The sequence below is a fragment of the Pterocles gutturalis genome, unplaced genomic scaffold (genome assembly GCF_000699245.1).
Source record: "Pterocles gutturalis isolate BGI_N339 unplaced genomic scaffold, ASM69924v1 scaffold15531, whole genome shotgun sequence".
Lineage (NCBI taxonomy): Eukaryota > Metazoa > Chordata > Aves > Pterocliformes > Pteroclidae > Pterocles > Pterocles gutturalis.
The window spans coordinates 62,206-85,230 of NW_010103320.1; the positions used below are offsets into that span (position 1 = coordinate 62,206).

A 23,025-nucleotide genomic window follows, 5' to 3' on the forward strand; every position below is an offset into this window, starting at 1 on the left:
TCCACTTCACTATTTCCATGATAAAGCACTTCAGTAATAAGAATGTTATTTCCCTGCCTGAGATTGAACCCTTTCTCTGTTGATTTGTTGTCTGGGTGCTGGTAAGGAAGTTTTAGTTATTTCTGGTTACCTTTTTGCTGAAAGGTTGGATCATTTTAGTGATATGCACGAACTAATTAAGAAATTGCATCTCAAATGAAAAGTGGGTTTTCTAGACGGACAGGGAAAAAAGCCCTATCCAAAAGAAACGGAAGCATTACAATTGCCTAGCAAGAGTTTTAATTTGAAAAATCCATCTTCTTTTAAACTGATGGCAGAGACTTCCACAGTTCCCTGTTCTTCAGTGAAATAGACACTTGTGTTCTATATATCCTGAGATATCCAGTAATGATACTGTTTGGAAAGAAGCACAGGGAAGATGTTTCAACTCCCCTTCCTTTGTAAGTCTCTCCTGTGGGTTAAGAGCATTACAGTACAGCCAAGACTTGGACCAGAGTTTTCAAAATGGCCAATGTTCCATGTGCATAAACAATCTTTGGTGCAGCTGCTCCCCGACCAGCTGGCATCCACATGGAGATTTCACAATACTGTTCTGTGTGTTTGTCCTTGTCTGTTTTGCACATTATGTTCTGGTTCAAAGAATGTAAGTTCTCTGGGACAAATGCTTTCATGCCTATCAGTACAGAGTCTAACAGAGTTGGATCCTGGCTCACAACTGGGGATCTTAGCTGTATTATGATAGAAATAATAAACTTAATGCTTAATGAACTTGTGGGAGAAACATTATCTTTGTTAATTATTCAATAGCCTTATCTCTTCAATGAAGATGCAGTAAAGTTCCCAGTAAATATCTGAAGCTTCCAAGTTTTCTGGTAATGCTGAAGTAGAGGAGAGCCGACATACCTTATCTATTGAGGAAAAATGTGGACAGGAAAAAATGGGAACCATCTTTTGTCTCATTGCACTGAGAATGGGGGGTAAGTGGGGTTGGTTTTTGAAACAATGAAGCATCAGAATGGAAAAGAAGCGACTTTGCTTTGCAGTCCACCTTTAAAGACTCTCCAGTTATTAAAGCAGTTTTATACTCGGGGCGTAACTGGTATTTCATTAGATAAAGATATAGGTGATTGTTGCCAGTATTCAGAAATAATGTCTAAGCTGTTTTACAGGCATCACAAACTTCTCCATTAGAAGTTAGCTGGGTGAATAAAATGGATGCAAAATTCCTTTTAATCATAGCTCTTGTGAAAAGTCTACAGCTGGATTTGTAACTGTTAAGCCACATTTGACTCAGTTTTCATTATTTTGTTCTTTAGCCTTCTTTCCTGAGCTGTCTGAAAACTCCTTCAAGTCCATAGGGAAGACTTAAAAAGTGAAGGGGAATTGTTGGCTGGCTATTTTTCAGCAAGCTATCTGCAGTGAGTTTTGGCTTTAAAGGGTATTAAGCAACATCAAACACATGATTTTGAGCTCATTCTTAGGAAATATCCTACAATTTCACACTGTGTGTCAAAGCTACATAGTATAAATAGGTATTGTACAAATACTTGGCACAGATGTGGGTAGGCCTTAGTGTAAGACACTGAGCCCAGTTTTGCCTTAAGGGGTACACAGAATATCCATAAACTTCAATGAATACACGGGCAAACTTAAGCTCAACAATTTTGGTTTTGAATATGCATTTTAAAAACACAATTTAAAAAATCCTGTGTATAAGTTTGAACCTTAAAGGTTTAATTTTTTTGTGTGCCATAACACAGTTTTTCTCATTTCATAATTTCTGGTTTATCTGCTAAAGATACAGAAACACTCATCTATTTCTGTGGCACTCAAGCCTGTGTACCTATTTTTAGGTACTGGTGATTCAGTTGAGGATTTTGGGGACCTGACAGAAGGGGGTCGTGTAGTCCTCTATCTTTTTTTGATGTACTATGGAATCAAGACATACCACAGACATCACTGTAGATTGATTTCAAACACTGTGATTTAAATCACTGATTTTAGTCATGGTTTACCCAAGAAGCCAGGAAACCTTGATGAGAATAGCTGATTGTAACCTTGTTTTACATTTAGATTTTTAATTATGAAAGGCTAGTTGGTAAGCATGAGGGTACTCCATATGTGTACACATTTAATTTAATATAACTGCATAAATTTGTCGTGTTCTTTAACATCTATATTTTTCCCTAATGATTCTTTATGCTTATGATTTATGTCAAACTCTATTTGAATTGAAACTGAAATTCAATTAGAATATGTAAAACTGAATGCATTGTGGATTTTTTTTTTTTTAATTTCAGAAACTACCTCAAATCAGCTAGGCACATGAAGAAAGTAAATGTGTTAATATTTATTTTAATTCTGGAACTGCTGATTTATCAAGGATCTATAGCTTATAAAACTATTTAATTTGGATCACCATGTCCTTAAAGATGTAAAAACAGAATTTAACATACCTGAATTTGTTCATACATAGGAAAAGGAGAGCAAGTTTCTTCAGTGTTTTCAGATCACATTTGGATTTTAACTTTAGTTTAATTAAAATTTAAATTTAAAATTGTGCTTTTAAATTAAATCCTTGATTTTTTTAAATATCAATATTTAGTTCGCCTTTAATCTAAATTTGATTGTAATAACGTTGCAGGGCAGCTACATTTATAATTTAATATATTGACCATACATTGGGTGTGAAATTTTGTCCTGTCCCACTTTTAAGAATAAAGTAAGCAAATCAACATGGATGAAGTGATGCAAACCCAAGCACAGTTCTTTTCTGTGGCCATTAGATTACACCTAAGAATATGCAGCTCTTCCTTGATAAATCCTTCCAATGACACTGGCTCATTTTTGATTACTCTGAGAAGATTTATTCTTGTGAAGAATGTTTGCAAATTTTGAGGCATTTTCATCATTTAAATTGTTTTCTTGGATTAATTTTAGTCCTTATGTTGTATAACAATAGCTAAATTACTTAGCCTCCGTTTACTCAGCTATTTCTTATTTTCCAAGGACAGCTATTTTCATAGCTACTTTATAGTGAATTGCCTTAGATCCTTCTCTGGAAGTGTATAAGGCATTGTTACACACTAACTTTTGGGTGACAGAGGGCAGCAACTGTATTGAGAGTATAGTTGTGGCAGGGCAGGAAGTTTCTGATTTACTAGTTTTCTATCAGAAAATGTTCCTTCACAAAAATTACTCTTTTTCAGGAAGGTGTTTTCAGTACGATTTGCCCATTTCTTTTGTATACTTTTGTGCTACATCTAAATTGGGCAGAAGCAGTTGTGAATAGACTATACAAGTGTACTAAATAATTATCAGTTCTTATTTGTTTAAGCATAACCTCATCTTGAACTTGGAGTCAAAATGTGTCCATCTCCTTAGCTTTTACTGGAGAAGTACTAATCAAAAGGTAATTGCAAAGAAAGTGCAAGGAATTGCTCAGTAAGTGGATGCTGCATGAGGAGGCATCACTAGCTTAGAAAAATACAACTATCGGAGGAGATCTCCAGAGATAAGAGTATCTGGGAATTGTTGTGTTCAGAAGGCCTGCCAGGTAGTAAATCAGGAATTAGAGGTCATTTAAAAAGAATGTGAAAAGTGGATTAGTTGTTAGCTAGACGTTAGTTTGCCATGGGTTATCAGGGCATTAAAACCTTCCTAAAAGTTGCCGTATGTTTCATTCCTATTGTTGGAGGTTGTACTCTGTTTGAATTGTTTGTTTTCCAAGAGTAACAATTGAAAATTACCCAAAATAGTCTGAAGACCAAGAGACACAATCTGCTGTTCATGAGCTGGGTATTAAACAGTGAAGTTCGTTTGCTAACTGAGCTATTCACTTGGGGTACGGTGAGTTGCAACTGTGGATTTGAATTCAGTTGGAATTATCTGAGTACTGAAGTGTGGTAGAAGAAATAACAGGGTAAAGACTAGGCTCAGCTTAGATACACCTGCTGTGGTTTATCCTTTGGAGTAGTTTTACAACTGGGACTACGCGGGTGCTAAGCTGGGAGAAAAAAAAAATTCTTTTACAGAAGAATTGAAAATGCTTCTCTTTAGTTTGTAGCATGTCTACTCTTTCTTCCTCCTCCTATTATTCACCCTTTGGTTTTCAGTTCAGACACCTGTATGAAAGATTGGGTTGAAGAAGGGACTGCGATTGGTGTTACAGGAAAAGGCTAACATGGTGGTATGTTGCTTGCAGGGACAGTTTGCAGGAGTAAAAGGTTAAAAGGTGAATTGGTTTGGCCTCCTTTGGGAAGGAGGTGAAGAAAGATGTGAAAAGAAGGTAAATACTGTTTCCTTTTCCTGTGTAGAAGACTAACATGAATGCTTATATCAGTGCAGAGGGGAAAAATAAAAAAACCTTTGATAAAATAATGTCATGTTAACAAACTAGAGTTGGGGAAGAGCATTCATCTTTCCAAATCACTCTGAATTACATCAGATGATGGAAGAGCTATTTACAGTAGCAATACATCCAAGATGTATGTTAAGCAGTTTTTTAAAAAGACAAGTCAGTGTTAGGCATTCATAGACGGTTTACAGGGACTTGCGTTGCAAGCAAAGAATGCCAGTTCATGCCATTGTGATTTCTTTCCATATTTAATCAACCAAAATAATTTTATTTTCTTTAAATATTTATTTTTGCCAACTTGCAATTTATAATAAACTGTCAAAGCTATACTCTGCTTCCCATGGGAGATTTATTTCCCTCCATTGTGTGCACCCAGCCTCTTATTGTTAGATTTCAGGAGTACATGGCTGCCTGCATAGGCTTGTTTTGCCTTTAGCAAAAGGGCAATAGTGCGTTTTGTTCTGACAAACATTTTCCATCCCTGCATTGGCAAAGAGGAAGGGCCTGGCAGCAGATTTCTTTGCAAAATTGAGTTCAATGCTCAGATCTAAATCCTGGATGTAAAATTGACAATATTGTATGTTCTTCTCTGACTTAAGAACTCATCACTGCCCTGATGATCAAATGTTTATGCTTTAAACTTTTGACAGTGTTTGTCATACTGTAGACAGACAAAGTGAGTTTGTGTTTTTAGCTTTGACAGAAATATCTTGATGATCTGGAAAAGCCTGCATGATATAATGAAAACTTTTCATTTTAAACCAAGGCTTTAAAAGGCATTGCCTGATCTGTGGTTAAAGGGGGACTGAGGAAGAACTCTGGTCTTCCTAACTCTGAGAAGTGATAATTGTGCAACCTTCAATTTGCCACAGCAGAATTATTGGGTGGTAGGTTGTTTTTCATGGTAGGTGAGAGCTTTCTTGACCTTGACTCCAGTGATAATATTTGCCTCTTTCTTCACTTCCAAGTCACAGTTCCTTGTAACTTGCTCTTTAGGACCAGCTGTGTTTGACAATGTATTTCTGTGCAAGTCTTATGAAAACTTGTTTGTTTCTTTTAAAAATTAAAATAATAGTAATAAAAATCCCCCTCATTGTGCCCTGCTTTACCTGTTCTGGGGCAGAAGCCTGCTGGTGTTGTCTTTATGAAGCAGATATATCTGTGTTTTAGAGGGAGGGGAACAGTAACAGGAGTGTAATGAGAGTATTACTCCTGTGACTCATAGGGTTTATCTAGACATGGGCTACTAGTGGCCATCAGGATTGAGAGGAACTTGTTGGTGACTTAATTATGCATCATTAAGTCAGACTGCAATTATCTCTATTCATGGAGCTAGCCCTGCACTGAGCAGGATCGCTATGCTCCTGTGAACTCTCCCTGCATGTGACTTTGCATAACCATGTTCATTAGGACAAAAGCAGGTAGAGATTATTTCCCTTTCATAAGTTATACGGGGTAAACAGAGAATGTGATAAAGGTATATTTGCTAGTAAATTTTCAAAGCAATCCCAAGGGGTGTGGGTAAAGTCATATGCAGTGTGTTTAGGGTTAATACAGCTGTGTCAGCTCCCAGCCCACCTTTTTGCCTGTGCTGTGATCGGAGCTCTCTGCGATTGGCTGAGAGCAGGGGAGGGAGGCAAAGGAAGAAAATCCCCCACTTAATTTAGGCAGTGATGAAGGGGTTGCTGTGCAGGATGCTTCACTCCTGGATGTGTGAGGTGATGCAGGTGCTAAAAAGGGAAACACATTTTCTCATCATGTCTTTACAAGCAGGGTGTCATGGATGGCAGCTCATCCTGGTCTACATCTTTTAGTGAGGCTGCTTCAGGTGCTTGGGGGGTGGAGGTCTTAATCATAAAGAATATATAGTGCTGTGCTGCTTGCCCTTGTCCTGTCCCCCCAGTTTTCTATTTTTTTTGGGCTGACTGACTGCACATCACAGCCCCTTTGTCCAGGCATTGGCATTTGCTTTTGTATCTGGGCACATCAAATATGACACCTTTCTGGGTTATTTTATTCCAGAGTGGTACCTTAAATATGTTAGGAAATATCTTCATATGGAGCAGGTCTAGCCAGATCATGTCAAAGACAGGTATGTTTAAGCATCTCTGGCAAAGAATCATGCAAGAAGCTTTTGCTTGGCTGAAAAATGGTGCTGTCAGCTAATGCTGGTATGAGAGTGAATTCCGTTTTTATACACAATGTCTGAGAAAGTGGACATTGCTTGTGGAGGCTGCAGCTGCTGGCACCACAGGCAGTCCAGGGAGGCTACATTGTGATTTGGGTAACTGTATGTCCAGTGCTCTCAGATACAATCTTTTTTTAACCTGCTTAGGTTGGATTTTTGGGGAATACATTATTTTACTGACATTCCTGGATAACCTTCTTCTGGTTGGGTCTGCGTTGAAGTCATCCTGCAGTGCTTTTATTGAGAAACGGCTGTCGTACAGCTGAAGATTCTGGGCATGGACACAACACATGAACATGTGTTACTTCCGATTTCTTGTGAAAATCAGTGCCATGGAATGTATAGTCTTAAGTCTTCCTTCAGCTCAGACGTAATTCTTTATAGTGTTTTTTGTGGAATGCTTTTCTTTAGATCATAAGGGCATACAGGAACTGTATTGCTCACTCTGCCTTTCAACCAGCACACTGCACTTTCCTTCTCCTCTTTGTTATACTGGCACAGCTGAATGTGTGGATGTGCAAGGAATGAGAGTAGGGAAGAATCCGGGTTATATGATGAAAAGAAAGCACAAGAAAGCTCAGCGTCATGGGGTGCAGTCTGTTAGACCAAGACATGAAGCCAGAGAGAACCACAGTGGGAACCATTACACAAAATTTCCGGGAGGATTTTCAGGTTTTTTATTACAGGTCAGCTCTGGCATATGGTTGTGGTCTACTAGTGTTACCTCATGGCCCTTTTACTTGCAGCGTGTGCTGGTAATAGACTGGTGCAGATTGTGCTTAGTGTGATACTGAGATCCTGCCTGCATATACTGCGTGCTGATGACATTAACGCTTATATGGGCCTCATGCAGGCCTGAGATCATATATGGCTTTCATTTGTAGAATTTGGATGAATAAATGGTCTTTTCTTAGCCTAGCCCAACCTTATTTGCTTTCTATTTTAGGAGATAATGATAATTGCTAGCTTTCATGTATATACCCACCTGTTTTTCCAGAGTTAAAATCAGGTTTAGTTAAAAGCTATCTGAGCCTAATAAGATGGCACTGGGCTATTAGTTTACTTTGATTCTAGACGTTCAACATATCTGTGATATTAGCAGAATGGAAATCATTATGTTAATTTACTCTTGTTAAACACTTCAAGGAACCCTGGAAAAGTAAATGCCATTGTGCCTATAGAATATTGAAAGCATGTTATCAACCCCTTGTATCATGAGCACATGAATAAGTGTAGCGACACCACCTTTGGCTTACAAGAAGCAATTAAACAGGTAAAGATACTTCATGGATCCCTACTTTCTCCATGTAACTGATTTTGGCACCAGTAAAGATGAAGACACTGGACTAGATAGACCTTTTTCTGTACGACAATTTTTCTATTCTGACTGCTTCAGAAATTCAGTTAGAACCAAAACTGCAGGCTTTAAAAATCTCTTTCTTAATTCCATATCTGAGAAATTTCAGCTTCGTAGAAGCTTCTTGGATAAAGCTGAAAAAAACAGATAAAATACAGCAGGTTTTTTGAGGGATTAATGTAACAGGGAATGTTACAAATGAACAAATAATGTTGCGGTATGGGGCAGGATCCCAGGTCGGGAATGTGGAAGCTGCTACACTAGGGAGAAGCAGTAGTGCTAGAAAGGTGAGAAATGGATGCTGTTTAAAGCTGCGGTTTAGCACCCACTGAGACGGAAGGAAAGACCCCATTTGTTGTCACAATTGGAAAGCAAATTATATGTTTTTTAGCATAAGAAAACACAGGCTGAAAGGGACCTCAAGAGATGATGTAGTATCCTCACAGAATTAAAGGCAAGGTCAGTGTACCAAAGCCATCCCGTCAGATGTTTGCTTGTCTCATCCTCAGCCTCATGCTGGAAATTCTGGAACCTCCCTTGGTGACCTGTTCCAGCCTTTGCTGTCATTAGAGTGGCAAGGAGCCTTGAGCTGGCACGGAAGAGCAGAGGGATCCATTACATGCTGTCAGTACTTGTAATTTCACGATTTCAATTTGTAACATTTGTCCTCTAGAGCAAAGTCCTGGTATTAGGAGATCTCAGGGTTGCTTTTCAAGTCCAAGTCATGTCAGCAGTCTGTGACTTGCATTTTATCGCAACATACCATGGTGCTTAGTCACTTTAAAAAAAAAAAAAAAAAAAAGGATTTGAGAAGAACTTCAGTGCTGACAGAAGGAGGGAGGTTCTGCAAATGGTGACCTGGATAGCAGGAACACGTAGCGTATATTTGGGACTCTTTTGGCCCATTATTCAGCAAACAAATGTCAAGCCCTTTAGTATAAAAAGGAGTGACTCTTGTCCTGTTATCAGTTGTGATAATAAATTTGGACTCACCCTTTTGCAAAGTGTGGTTTTGCCTGGGCTGTAAACCTATGAGAATGTGAAGGTTTTCAGGCTGTACCAACTCAGTCAGCTTGAGCAGTGCAGCCAGAATGATCTTCTCCCTGATGCCTGGGCTTTAACTTCTCATATTGCTTGGTTCCTGCTGGTCTCGTTTTATTGGTATTTGTTGATGTTTCAGCCGTGTGGAGAGGATGTTACATACATCAAAGGAACCAGTTTGGGGATAATAAAATACAGATAATCCTTTGTTCTAGGCTGTCTCTTCTGTGTCTTCCACGTGTGCCTCAGCTGATGGGCACTCCCTTTCTGCTTCACTGGTCTTCCATGGCTCCTGGTCCCTCTGACCCCTGAGGCTGGACACAGAAGCTGTAGCACAACCCTTGCAGTTCAGTGCTGTCTGCCACATCAGTCTCTTTAGATCTTACCATGTGCTGAATTGCCCCTCACCAGGAAATCTCTTTTGAGTGTTTTATGTTTGAATAGAGAAGAATGGGAGCTTGGGGCTGAGACAAAGATTTCTGATGTGACATAAGACACAGTGACATCCTCTGGGACAGAGGGCATTCAATGCTCCCGACTTCAGGTTTGTGTTCTGCCGTCAAAGAGTCTTTCAGAATCGCAGTGAAAAGTGAGTGTCGGCTACCAAGTTAGTACCAAAATCCCTGAGCAAGCATCCTTATGCCGATTAGAGACCATGAGAACTGCACTTTCCCACACTCGCAGGTGGAAGACAATATGCCCTGCCATGCAGCCTTCACTGCTGTCATGCTGCTGTCAAGCCTGCCTTGGGCCTTCCCTGAATAAAGGTCTGTCCCGCTGTTCTTGGCTGAGATGCGCCACCGCCCCTGAGCTAGGAGGACCCGTTAGACTTTGCTGCCACCCACCGGGGAAGTGCAGCGGTCCTGATGATGCTCACTCAGGCCTCCTGGTTTAGCTTCATGTGAGCAGTCAAGATTTTGCCAAAAGCAAAACAAGAAATAACACTGATTGCTTTAGAAGACAGGACCTTTTGCAGTGATGATTTCTGTAGCTCATTCCTAACAAAATATGAAGCTTGTACAGAGCTTTCCTGGCAGTCTTTGAATCATAAACAGCATGAAAAATAGAAGAGTTCCTTTTCCTCTTCTACCGAGTATGTCTATAATGACAAAGATTGAATCTTTGTACAGGACTGGTAAAGTGTTTGAGGAAAGGAAGATGTACCTTTGCATTGCTGTGTAATTCTCCCTTTTGGTTATCAAGTGTTGCAATTGGTGAGTGGTTAATGAGGGTTAATGAACCAAGTAACTGACAACAAATGCATTTGTTTGTTTATTTGCAGATTGTGCTGGCTGTGGAAGAGACATAAAAAACGGACAAGCATTGCTAGCTCTGGATAAGCAGTGGCACCTGGGGTGCTTTAAGTGCAAGGCCTGTGGGAAGGTCCTAACCGGGGAATATATCAGCAAGTAAGTAGCTTCTGCATCTCGTCTCCATTGGTAAGAAGAACTCATGCTGAGTGCATAAGAGCTTGCGGCAAAGTTTACCTTTTGAAATCTAGTTTTGACCACCTTTCCATGTACACCAAAATCTTGGCTCCTAGTGAGAGCTGAGTTGGGAATGGAAAGTCAACTGAAAAGTGCAATTGAAAGGTGGTGTTTAATGGTAGCGGTCTGTATTTAATATCAATACAAAAGGGGATTGTTATTAAATAATGAAGGATTAGGTGAATTCCTGCATTTGTTTTCTATGATAGCCAGATAAAGCTTTCTACTCTTTTACTTTCCAAGATGTGATTTTGAGGAAAAAAAGTAGGAACCTGTCCATTGCTTGCCTTTGCTGGAGAACAGAGTAAATGTGATGATGTGTTTGACCTGGCACTGTTCCGCATCCCCATATAAGAAAATAAGGAAGAGAGTTTTGAGCAGAAGGAAGTGTAGCGGAAGACAAGGGGGAAATAGTGTAATGATAAAATAGAGGGAATTAAGATGCAGTCTCTGTTCCCTCCTTCAAGCATATAACAGAGGAAAAAATAGGGAAACAATGTATGTTTCACAAACCTGTCATTAGAGCGCATATAATATATAATATAAAGTAGCACCTGTAATTTTTCAAAAGAAGTGCCTGAGAATTACTCTTAAGCTGAGTAGTGTTTCCACTTTTACAGTATGTTCCTTGTTCATACTAAAAAAAAAAAACCTATATAACCTTACACTTAAAAGTAACTGCTTATACTCTTGCCAACTACCAAAGACTTTTTTGCTGAAGTGAACAAAAACTACCTGCCTATGATAAAGACTGTGGTCTCCTCTCATCCCAATGGTCATAGTTCCACTGATTCCCTAGAACTGCACCACCTGTAGGTGTAGAGAGACTGTTCTAAAGAATGAGATTTACTTCAGTGGTTTGTACTGAATGCCTTTTCTTGATGGGAATTTAAGGAATAATTCTAAGAGGTGCTAATGAGAATATGATTTTTTTTAGTTCTACTCCAAAGTATTTCTCTTGAATTCTCTCCCATTTGCTGATTGCTGTGTGTAGGGGTTGCAGACTGAAGACAAGGGAAGAGTCTAAGTCGTGCTGTAACCTCTTTATTAAAAGGTGGTTTGTAATTTGTGGGTTTTCCTTTTCAGAGATGGTGCTCCTTATTGTGAAAAGGACTATCAAGTTCTTTTTGGAGTCAAATGTGAAGCATGTCACCAGTTCATTACTGGGAAAGTCCTAGAGGTAGGTGTTTTGTAAACTAGGGTTTAAGAATTGGGCCATGTCCCATTACGTCCTCATGCAGCTGCAGAGAATACAAAAAATCCTCATAGGAAAAAGTAGATGCAGTTTCCTAGTGAATGTGTATTACAGGTTCTCTTGTGTCCCATCTACTACAGCTATAAGACTGTGTCAGCCCTCGGATGAGAAGTTTCAGGTTTGACATAAAGTGGTAACAGGTTGTGGTTTTAGCTCTGGAGGTTTCTCTGGTTCAGTATTCAGAATATTAACCAGGATGGTAGCCACCAAATGAGGGCCTTGGAACACGTGTGGACACCTGGTGCATTTGTCACTGAATCTACTGGAAGGAAGTATAGTATTTTAATTAGGCAGGCTCTTAGTCTGCCTCCTTTGCAATGTATATCTAATTCCTTTGGAGACACAGATAATTATTGAGAACAGTCTGAGTTTTCCCTTGAGTAGGAAGGCTTTAGTCTAGTGGTCTGCTACCATCTGCTTATCTATTCCCGTCTACTGATGTGTTTTTCAGTTTAGCACTATGTATTGGTGACACCACAGTTGCATTCCAGTGCAGCAAGCACTGCAGGGGAGTAATTGGATTTGTGAGATTGGGAAGCATGATTCTAAAAATAGATGCACATGGTAGGTGCTCTAACCTACAAGAAACGCAACCTGTTCAGAGGCATGGAGATGAAAATGATAGAAGAGAAGGTTATTGGAGTCTGTGGAGAGCTGGGAAGAAATAAGCTGTTCCTACGTTGAGCCTGCTGTGTAGTGGATGTGAATATAACAAGGTTGCACTCATATACTCACTTTGTAGCATCAGTGAGAAAGAAACCTAGCTTTTTGAGATGAACATGAGCTGTATCCTTTCAGAACTGAGTAAGCTGAGACTGAGGAAAGCTAGGACTTAGCTAAAGTTCAGGTTATCAGAGAGATTGTGTCCCAGGCAAGAACTTGATGTGGTCATTTTGACCCCAAGGTTGGTTTCTCACTCCATAGTTCTTACTCTTCCAATGGTTATCTATTATCAGAAGTGATGACATTTTGCTGAAGCAAGGAAACATGCCCAACCTCTTGCAAGGATACACCTCTTCAAAGGATCAAAATTGGATAGAAAAGATAAAGATTTTTCCATTTGACCTAGCCTCTGCAGAATCAAAATATGTTGGTGAATTAGAAACTGACCCTTTGAATGATCTGATCAATACATGGAAATCTTAAGCATGCTAAATCCTGGGTAAGACTGGGAATATTGCTGGAATAATTGTGGCTCTCATTGGTTATTAGACATACAACCCATAATAATACAGCAGAGGGCAGCAGTAGTTCTCACTATGTAACTAAAATCATACTCCTCTGAAGCCTGTAGACGTTGAATCACGCATATAGTGCAACTCTTTCCTGATCTGTTTAAATGACATTTGAAGGCTGACTGCTATCTGAAAGGTGCAGATTGGACAAGTGTTTAGAAACTTCCACCAAAAAAAAATGAGTGCTGTGTAGTCAGGGAGGCTTTTCAGACATTGGCTTAACTGCATTACAGTGTGTAGCAGCAGCCTGGATAGTCCCTGAATAGAGTTCTCCAGGTAACATCTGGGAATGCAGATGCAGCAGACACATTCAAGCACCTTCTGTCATTAGGTGGTGCTTGAAAAGATTAGAAGATGCAGGTGAGCAGCTAACATTCAAAAATCAGAGCAATTTATCAGAACTGTGGACTAGTTTCTTGGCTTGTCCTAGAAACCTTTTACACTGTCAGAGATGGGCAGTTCCAAAGGGACTGTACTAATGCATCTAGATTAGACTAAAGGAACTAATAAATCAAAACTTTGGATGAGAAAATCCTGTGTCAGCACATGTGTCCTCTTTGGGCAGAAAAGGTAGTTTAAAGGATGGGGTCAGAGCATGACATAAATACTCTGGTAACAACAGAGTTGAGAGATCGGAAGCAGCCACAGGGCCACAGAAGATAATGCACAGAACAGGATGCCACAGTTCAGGGAGGGCTACAGATCTGTTTGAGGCAGGACAATTAACAATCTCCTTATCCAGTACAGGAAATCACCCACAACCTTTCACTACACTTGAAGTTGTAATTTAGACGAAGCTTGAGATTCTCACTGGAGGATTACTGTCTTCTCTTTGTTTTCTTTGGCAAAGTTGGATATTTTTTATGATTTATATTATGTGGGTTGTCTCTTGTCCTGCTGTCTCTCTTGGGAAGGAAACCACATTCTTGGTGTGAAGTAGCACAATTATAGGAACTGTGTAGGTAGAGTTTATGGCATCACTGACTGGCCCAAGTTATACCTGCTAACATCCAGTGGGGGGGGGGGGAAATGGATTTGTTAATAAAAATGGTAGTAGTATATTCACGAATCAGTATCTTCATTTTATTTGTCAATAAAATAATTTGTTATGTCAGGAGCAGGTATATTATTTCATCATCTGAATCCAAAGAAATTATTAGAAGAGTTTTGAGGGAAGCATGTTGTACATTGTATACAAACACTTCCCTCTAATGGATGAGAAGTGATTAGCAGCATGCCATTGTAGTGCTGCTTTATTTTCTTCTATTCTTAGTACATCTGGGGTGGTCTATAGCAAAACTGAAGGGAAATGAAGGCATGAAACTGGTGGTACATATTTTTTTTACAGTAAAATATTTTTATTTATTTAAAGAGAAATTGAGATGCTTTGCGACTTTGCAGGCATGCAGCCGCTGCTCCTTTTTTTCACTCAGTATGGCTTAGCACCTCTGAAAAATCAGGCTTTCAGTTTTCTACAATGAGAAGCTAGCAAGAGGGACAACCACTCCTGATGTGAACCTAAGAGTCCTCATCTCAGAAGCAGCTATACTGTGCCCCTGGTAGGCACCCTCAGCAAAGCTGGTGAAAGGAAGTCCAAGGTTTGAGTTCAAACCTTGAGATTCAAGGTTTCAAGATTCAAGTTCATCCTTGAGAGCATGGACTCCTCCAGCCATTCCGTTGAGGTGATCCCTCTGCTCAGCTGAGAACTGCATTACTAGAAAAACAGCACTTATTTTGCTAATATCCGCATACCATGGAAGAATGTTTTTTTTCCTAAGACATAGATCTAAAAACTTCTAGCCGTGAGAATACGCAAGAAAAATACCATGTGTGTTTTAAGTCAGCTCAGATATTTCTCATGTATTATTTGACACATAACTTTCTGTGAGCAATAGTCACAGATGATAGGTGATTACATGCCAACACAAGAAATGTAATAACTATCCAATGTGAAATAGTTATTGCAACTTTCTTGAGCACACCGGTTACTTTAATACTGGAATATTTCAGGATAATGTTGTCAAGGCAACAGAGATCAGTATTCTTCCTTGGATTTCTGCAGCAGAAAGGAATCTTTATTCATGGAACATTACTCATTTCCCATTAACTCTAGTGAAAAACATTTTTATCAGGCAGTAACAGCATAGTGAGAGTGGGACTTTCACATAGACTTTCCACTAAGCTATTGTTTTCATAGCTTCAAGGCTTGTCCCTCTGACCCTAAACCTGCAAGTTTTTGTGTAGACATATCTAACTCCACAAAACTCTTTTAGTTCTGCAGAAAGAAGACATCAGGGCAGAAGCAGGTGGATAATTTGCATGAAATCACATAGAAAGCCTGAGAATAAGATTCAAGTCTTACAATTTTCACTTTTTTTGGTTATTACGTGTATGGACGGGATTTGATCTCATGATCTAGAGAGAGAGATGTATATATCTACTATGAAATCCTTCAACTGTCTTGCTACTCTACTAATTTATAATACTATTTGCTTAGTATTCGTTTGGAAATAAAAAGCCACTGTGTGATTTCTCCTGGCTGTGCATGGCTTGAGTTCCTGTTCTGATGGGCTGCTGCCTGCCTGGTGTTTTTCCTGTGCCCTGTTGAAACTTGCACCCCACCTTGTAAAGGGTGGCATAATGCCATTTTAACAGATGGACCTGAAAAGAGAAATGCCAGGGCACCAGAAGGCTCCCTTGACTCCAGCCTGCAAGGTCAAGTTCTAAATATGTTTTTTATGTTGTAATTTATACTGAGCTTCCCCTGTTTTTAAAGATGAGTAGTAATTTAGGATGTGGTATTTAATGTGGTGGAGGTTTAGTACTTGTAGATACTGTTACATTAATGTGCTAGAATTTTAAGATGTCTCATCTGTGCTGCAACTAAATCAGAGATATGTCAATTCTGAGATACCTTGACTTCTGAAGTCAGAAATAAATAACAATAATGGGGGGGGTGAGGAAACCCAAACAAACAGTGAAATCTACCATGTTTGGTAAGGCAACTGTATCCATATTTAAGAGGCAAAGATTGTGAGTGAGAGGAGCCTGTACGTTTCTTCAAGTGTTGTTTTCAGAACTAGATTTAGAAATCTGTGCCATGAGGGGTTCAGAGAAGTTTCTGCTGATTCTTTACATGTGAATGTGTCTGTTTTAAATAAATAAATAACAAATAAATGACAGTAATAACATTTCTGGTTCCCATACAAACTACAAATTATTTATTCAAGCAATGCCTGTTTATGTCCAAGGATTTGCCTTCTGCCAGCACTTAACCATACAAGCAACTTTGCTCATGTTAGTATTAGTATTCAGATGTTTCAGTTGATTGACTTTCAGGGAAACTCAGTAGCCTGCATGTTTAAGTAATTTGTTTTAAGGATGTTTAGGCTCATAGCTCATGTGAAAACATCACCCTTCTCTGCAAAGATCCATACAGTCCAGAGTTTAGTTATGTGCTTCAGTACAGTCATGCATCTGGTCCTTTGTTCTTATACCAGTACACTTTCTAGATTGGGCAACCACATAGAGAATCTCTTAAAACAAACAGAGATTTATTTCAATTCCATTCATAAATGTTTAATAAAGGTTAACATATATTCTTCTGCTGAATGAAATATTTAGCAGGGCTGTTTTCATGGTGGCTATGCAGGAAGAATCACAAAATGTGTAATTTGCTGGACTTTAATGATGCAACCTGTACTGGTAATACAGGTTTAGGTGATTAAAACTTTGAACACTAATAAATGAAGCAATTGATTAATTGAACAAAGACTGATGATATGATGAATCCAAATGGGTTTGGTTTTGGTGGTGTGTTCTGATATAATCCTTGGAGCCTGTGTTACCATTCTGTTTTCATATCACTAGGTGTCTACTGGTTTGGGTGTTTTATAGGCTTGGGAGAGACTTTGTTCTCAACCAGTATCTCCCTGTCCTAATTGCCTTCTTCACACACCATAAAAATGCAGGGGGAAAGGATACACAGCACATGAGGAGAGGCAGTGGAGTTTAGTGCATGCTTTGTTAGTTCTGTGACTTGCTTTGTTTGTGTTTAATTTTACTGCTGTTACAATAAAAGAGAAAACATGAGCATGTTGCCTGAATGTCCCAGGTAAATGGTAAGAAAAAGCAGAAGCACGTGCTGTGATCGCTTGCTCTCTTAGTTGGACAGGTATATACTGCAGACCATTGGGCTTTTTTGATTTTGGGAAATACCTGTTGAGACATCAAATAGGGTCAGTGCGCAGGTCCCACTGTAGATTCATCAAATGTTTGTAGAGTGTGTCTGAAGCGTGATCTCGCCCAGAGTGCGCAAACAGGATGAAGGGATACACATACCAATGTGAGAAGTGTCCCTAGCACTCTGCCTGCGTTCATCAGAATTGGGCTATAGTACAATCTCACTGTGACTAAGTGTTTCTGACAAAACTAGACTAACACCAGGAGGCTGTATAAATTCTTCAGAAGCCATGGAAGTAATATTTAATAACTTCCAGAGAAAGAGAGCACTGATTTCATATTCAGCAGACTCCTCTCCCCAAGCAAAAACTGTTCTGAATTGTATCAACATCAAATAGTGACACGAAAGTGATGAGAAATGATCCTGCCCCTGCCTGGGCCAGTATTCTTCCCCCTTTTCCTTTTTCAGAATGGCTTGGCAGAGCTAGTGCTGGGGTGGGTTTAATGTGGAAGCAGGATTATTTGCTTGTTTTGGTGGGTGTGTGCAGGAGAGTGTGTGAGCGCGAGCAGAGGAGGAGCAAGGCTGAGGGCTGGGCGCAGTTACAGGCACTTCCCTGTGAGCTGGTTTGGTGAGAACATCAGCCATCTGCACATCGCTTTTGATAGTGCTCTGAATTTGAACGGAGGTGGAGGGAGTCTGCCTGCCGGGCTGGGGAGGGAATGGACTTAGACTGAAGAATTATTATCGGAAGGTAAACCCCTTCCTGTGAAACAAGATCTGAACTGGAAGGGGTCATGGCTTTCTTTTGGGGGAAAGGGGGATGTAACTTTGTGATATGACTGAATAGCTTACCAGTGGTATCGTAATAGGGTACTTGTGCTTTTGTTCCTGTGCACCAGAAGGATTTTTTTAAAAGGGTGTGTGTAATTTTATGGTTTAGATAAAGAGAGTGCAGCTAACATGTTTTTAAACTGCCAGGAAGAGAGGAGAATAGCACAGAGCTTGGGCTGTTTGTGATTGCAACTGATTGCTGATGTATGGAGGAACAATACGATTCTTTAGCTCAAATAATTCTGAATATAGTTTCTTGTCTCTTTTGATCACTTCTGGAGATTTGTTACATAGAAATAAGGTTAGAGTTTGTTTCCAGTTTCCCTGCCCTTTTGGTGAGAAACATGTTTTATCAGTTAACGTAGAATGCTGATTTTTTTTTTCCTAATATGTAGTTTGTTTGCGTAAAAATGGGGAAATGAGAAGTTTAATAATAACTCAGGATATGGGTAAATGGTTCACACAGGTTGTCTATGTAGCTGAGTAGCAGCATAGTTTTAACTTAATTTAAATTACCCTTCCCTGATGAAAAATATGCTATTGTAAATGCCTAGAACACCACACCATGCACAGGGTCAAAAATCTATAATAAATATATTTCCTGAAAAATAACATAAATTGCTTCATGTAAAAATCTTTCTAACAGGATTTTGGTGGTGTCCCTCCATCTCAAAAGATTGAATTTGGCAAGATGGATATCTGTAGTTGGGAAAAACTTGACATATCAAGGTGACAAAAGAGTATCTGAAGCTGACAGAGCACTCACAGAAGTTCAGTTGTTATGGCAGCATAATCACAAGGCATTAACTTCTCAGCAGTGGTTTGGAAACCATCCTTCTGTCAATTTGAACATCAGTAGGGAGGTGAGGAATGTTCAGAGGGTGTAGGGATGATGAATAAGAGCAAGTTGTATTAAGTAAATTGAAAAATACTCAATTAAAGCTTCCTTATTGCCACAAAGGGATTTGTGAAATCTTGCAGGTGCTTATAAAAACATGGCTTATCTGTATAAATTGCTTTCGTGAGTATGGTGCTGCTGAGTAGGATCTATATTCCCTAGTACAGCATCTTTAGCTTTTACCTTTTTGATTTGGTTAAGTATTCTCCAGTGTGTTTCTTCCACTAAATATTACTGAAAAACCTTATCAGGCTGATCAAAATACTTTCAAAATTACATTTCAGTAGAGGCATTTATGTTAGTATGAAGTTTCTTCCCACCAGTGGCAGCCTTTGATATATAGCTGTTGCATGTATTCCAGTAACACACAACAGGTACTTAAAACAAGTAGCTTTTTCATGTCTTAGAGGTGCATGTAACACACACCAGGTTTTGTCAGAAGAGTAACTTACCTGGGTGACTTTATTTTTCTTGTTACGTACCTGTATTAAGAATCTAGTCACATGGTTGTCACTGCAGAATACGTCTTGTTCTCTTGTAAAACTTGTAAAAGTCTGCTTTAGGGAAAACTTAATACTCGTGTTTTATTTTGTAGCTCCCATTGCTCCTTCTGTTTATCTTTCAAACCTTTGCATTGTGCTAGTGCTACCTGCCACAATCACCCACAACAGAGATATAAAATTAATAATGATCCATGCACCAAAGTAACTTACACTGAAAACAAAGCTTCCTCCAGTATCACAGTCTCACTGTCAGTTGGAGTGTAGTTGATAGGGGAATGTGAGGCACTCTGTAGCAATTTGAAATTATTTCAGCCAGTTACTTTTTGTTTCTCCTGCGCTGAGATCACAATGAAAAATGGATTAAGTGGTGAAATTATTTTTTTTTTGCGGGATTGTGATCTTTCGTTTCTAAGTCCTGCTTTAAGTCCTCCTGCTTTAAGTTGATACTGACTCCTAGAAGAGCGGGATAGGACCTAGACCTGTCACCCATAAAAAAAATAATTGATGGGAAGAATGCAGCAATAACATGTTAGAAATTTGAAAAGTGGAGAAGAGCCTGTTGGGGCAAGTCTCTAGCTGTCACCTGTTTGTAACAGGCTCTGTCCGGGTATTGTGTGCAGTGTTCTCTCTGGGAGGACTCAGTCCTGTCTCTTTTGTCTGCTTTGTCAGGGTGCTTTCCGGGAGGGTGGGGGACCAAGGAAAGAAAAACAAAACCCAAAGATATGTCTGGAATCTCTAGGGACTTTGAAGTCCACAGAATTAACTCCTGTCTTCACTGAGCGGGTGCTTTACAGATGAAGAAATATGATATATGTGAGTATTTTGTGGATGATTAAATGTTTGAAATGACCACCTGGAGCACAAAATGGGTAGATGTTGATTACATGCTCATGCTACATTAGAAGATCATACAGGTCTAGTAGTTCCTTGGATAGATATCTGGAATGACATTTATTACAAGCCTTTTTCTTCATGAGAGGGAAAAATATCACACTAAGAGATGCACTTTTTCATCACCAGTAATACAGATACTCTGGCATTGAAACTGTCTATGGAACTAGCTTGGGATGTTTTGTGGTGTGCAGAAGTCACTGAAATGAGCTTCACAAATCATCTGAGTGTGAGTTAAAATGTTAAGAAATTGACTTTCACAAATCTCTCAGAATCCTACATGTTATGTATACAGGTGGATCAGATGTTGCTTGAATTCTGTAAAGCAGTTGCATCTGCGCTGGTGAATGTTTATTTTTCCTAGCAACGAGGAGAGTAAGAACTGAGTCAGTAAAATGCTTTAAACAGAGTTATCTCAGAAACACCCTTGAACTACTGTTGAATCCTGGAGATCCTGTACTTGGTTGAAAACTGAATGGCAGCAAATGATGTTAGGCTTCCCTTTCTGGTTTGTGTTGATCACCTCTTTCTGTTAATCACCATAATAATACGTTGTATCATGGTTATTTTGTTGGAATGGTTTTCCTGTGGTAACTAGAAACCTTGATTTTATGGGGAGCTGAAGAAAACAAGGTAGAGAGTGAAATCCCTGTGTCTTGGCTGTGACAAACATACTCTGATGAGATGTTCATGCCAGCTAGGATTCAAAAGTATGCTTGCATAGTTGTGCATCTGTAGTTGGAAATCATATGTATCACCAGCGAGAAAAGTGACAAATAGGACAAAAAAAGGACTTCTGCCAGAAATAAAAGGCACTGCTTTTAGCAGAGTACATTTTGGTGACATTTATTCAAAGCTATTCTACTTGAAAAAGAGACAACTGCTTCTCTGCACTGACTAGCCAGTGGTTACCCTGATGTCCTTTGATATTTCCATTTTAAATTTAATGAAACGTAAACACTTTGGCCAGAATTACAGAACAAGGATTCCTGAGAAACGTCTGGTTGTAGTCAAATCCAGGCTTGTAATTATTCACTCCCAATGTGTTTTCCTATTAGAAAAATCTGTGGGTCTACCAAGTAAAAACTAGTATATGTTGACTACTTCATGTCTTCTTTGTTTCTTACAGGCTACCTATTTTTAATATTCTCTAGTTATTTTCTACAGATGTACTGTGTGTGACCTCATGCTTAGCTTCTTTCCCCCCTCCTTTGGCCTTTGCAACTTTTATTTCTCTGTTGTTCTTGGGACACTCCCTCTGAACTGAATGCAGACATCAGAATGGAGACCAGGCTTTGCTAAAATGCATGCCAAAGGTTGCACAGTTCCTGATACAGCCTCTGACAGAAAACTGGAAAGGCACTTTGTGTTAGATAAACAAGAAAGCCAGCTACAGTTATTTGGATCTAACATGGAGGTCCTTCAGGGCTGGGAGTCAGAATTTAAGTTCTGTGCTTGGCACTGCTGCAAGCGTTAATTTTGATCCAAGGTGAGTTGCTTAATCCCCCAAGCACTCACTTGCTTCATCAGTTAGAAGGTGGTTTGTCCTTGCCCACTGAACAGGTTAACGTGAGTTTTGCCTAGTGCCACACTGACCTGTTTTCTCAACCTTCCCCACACTGCAGAGCCCCATCTCAGTGCTGGACTCTCCAGGTCAGTAGCAATTCTGATGCTGATGCAGCACACCCAAGCCCAGAACTTCTCCTGCCATTGCACTTGAACTGTCTCTCTGAACCAAAAGCCACATCAATAAAAGCTTCCTTTTAGTAGCAAAGCCAGGAGTTCCTGTACCAGGAATTTTGCTGTTTAGCTAAGACAGCTCTTGATAAATTTTTCAGTGTGAATTGGAAATTTCTCCAGTGTAACCTTAGGCTGGATTTATCCTGCTGTTTTGGTTCAGGCCTGTGCTCCCTTGGAGCAGTCTGATGCATGTTGAAGCTTCTCTATGCAAAGGCTGTTGGAATGGATCTTAAGGTCGTAGAGGCTGCTAAAATCATCTTGGTTGACATTCTCTTTTCAAAATCACAGAATTCTTCCCTAGAAACCAAATGAAACGTTATCCTTTGGGAAATTATCACGCCTTGTCATGAAGACTGTAGAGTGATTGTAAAGCCACAAATTTTACCTCTTGCTGCTTAAATTACGTTTACGTTTTAGAAACTTGGTCTTACTTTGAGGTTAAATTTGTCTAACTTCAGCTTTTTGATGTTGTCATAGTTTTTTCAATGGGATTGAAAAGCTCATGCTCTTTCCTGCTGTAATCTCCTTTCTTTGCTTTTAATCACCTGTCCCCTGTGATCTAGTCATCTCTGAAGCCTCTCTCTGGATAATGGTTTGACTCTGAGTCCTTCAGGTTCACAGTTTAAGGCTCACTCTATTCTGTAAATCCACATGTATCCACTCGTCAAGTGTTACAATGGCGACGTTACAGTATCTGTAGTCAAAAGCAAACCCTTTTTTCCACTTTTCCTTTGTATTCTTTGTATACATTAGATGATCAGAAAAGCCAGCTGTTTCAGGTACTCTGAGGGCATTTTCTGGGAGATTATTAATGATGTTCTCAAACTGCCACTCTCGGTTGCTGTTGCCCACAACATGTCCCTCAATCTCACAGGGCCCTGCTTTCTTGATATGCACATATCTTATATGACATTAGACTATTAAAACGTACTTCATGGTTTTAGATAGCTTAAACAAGCATTGCCTTTGAGTCATCTGCAGATTTACCATGGAAGGTTTTGTATTCTTGTCTTGGCCAGTAGTAGAGGTACCTCATGCTGAGGGTAGAAGGAAGTAATC

General features: G+C 39.5%; 1 protein-coding gene across 1 annotated transcript in view; it reads left to right on the forward strand.

The window, feature by feature from the left end:
- Positions 1 to 23,025, forward strand: part of LOC104471358 (actin-binding LIM protein 1-like) — a 59,662-nt gene that overhangs the window by 18,975 nt on the left and 17,662 nt on the right. The window contains 2 exon segments of the mRNA XM_010086682.1: positions 10,226 to 10,352; positions 11,517 to 11,610. Of these exon segments, the coding sequence (XP_010084984.1) occupies positions 10,226 to 10,352; positions 11,517 to 11,610 (221 nt within the window).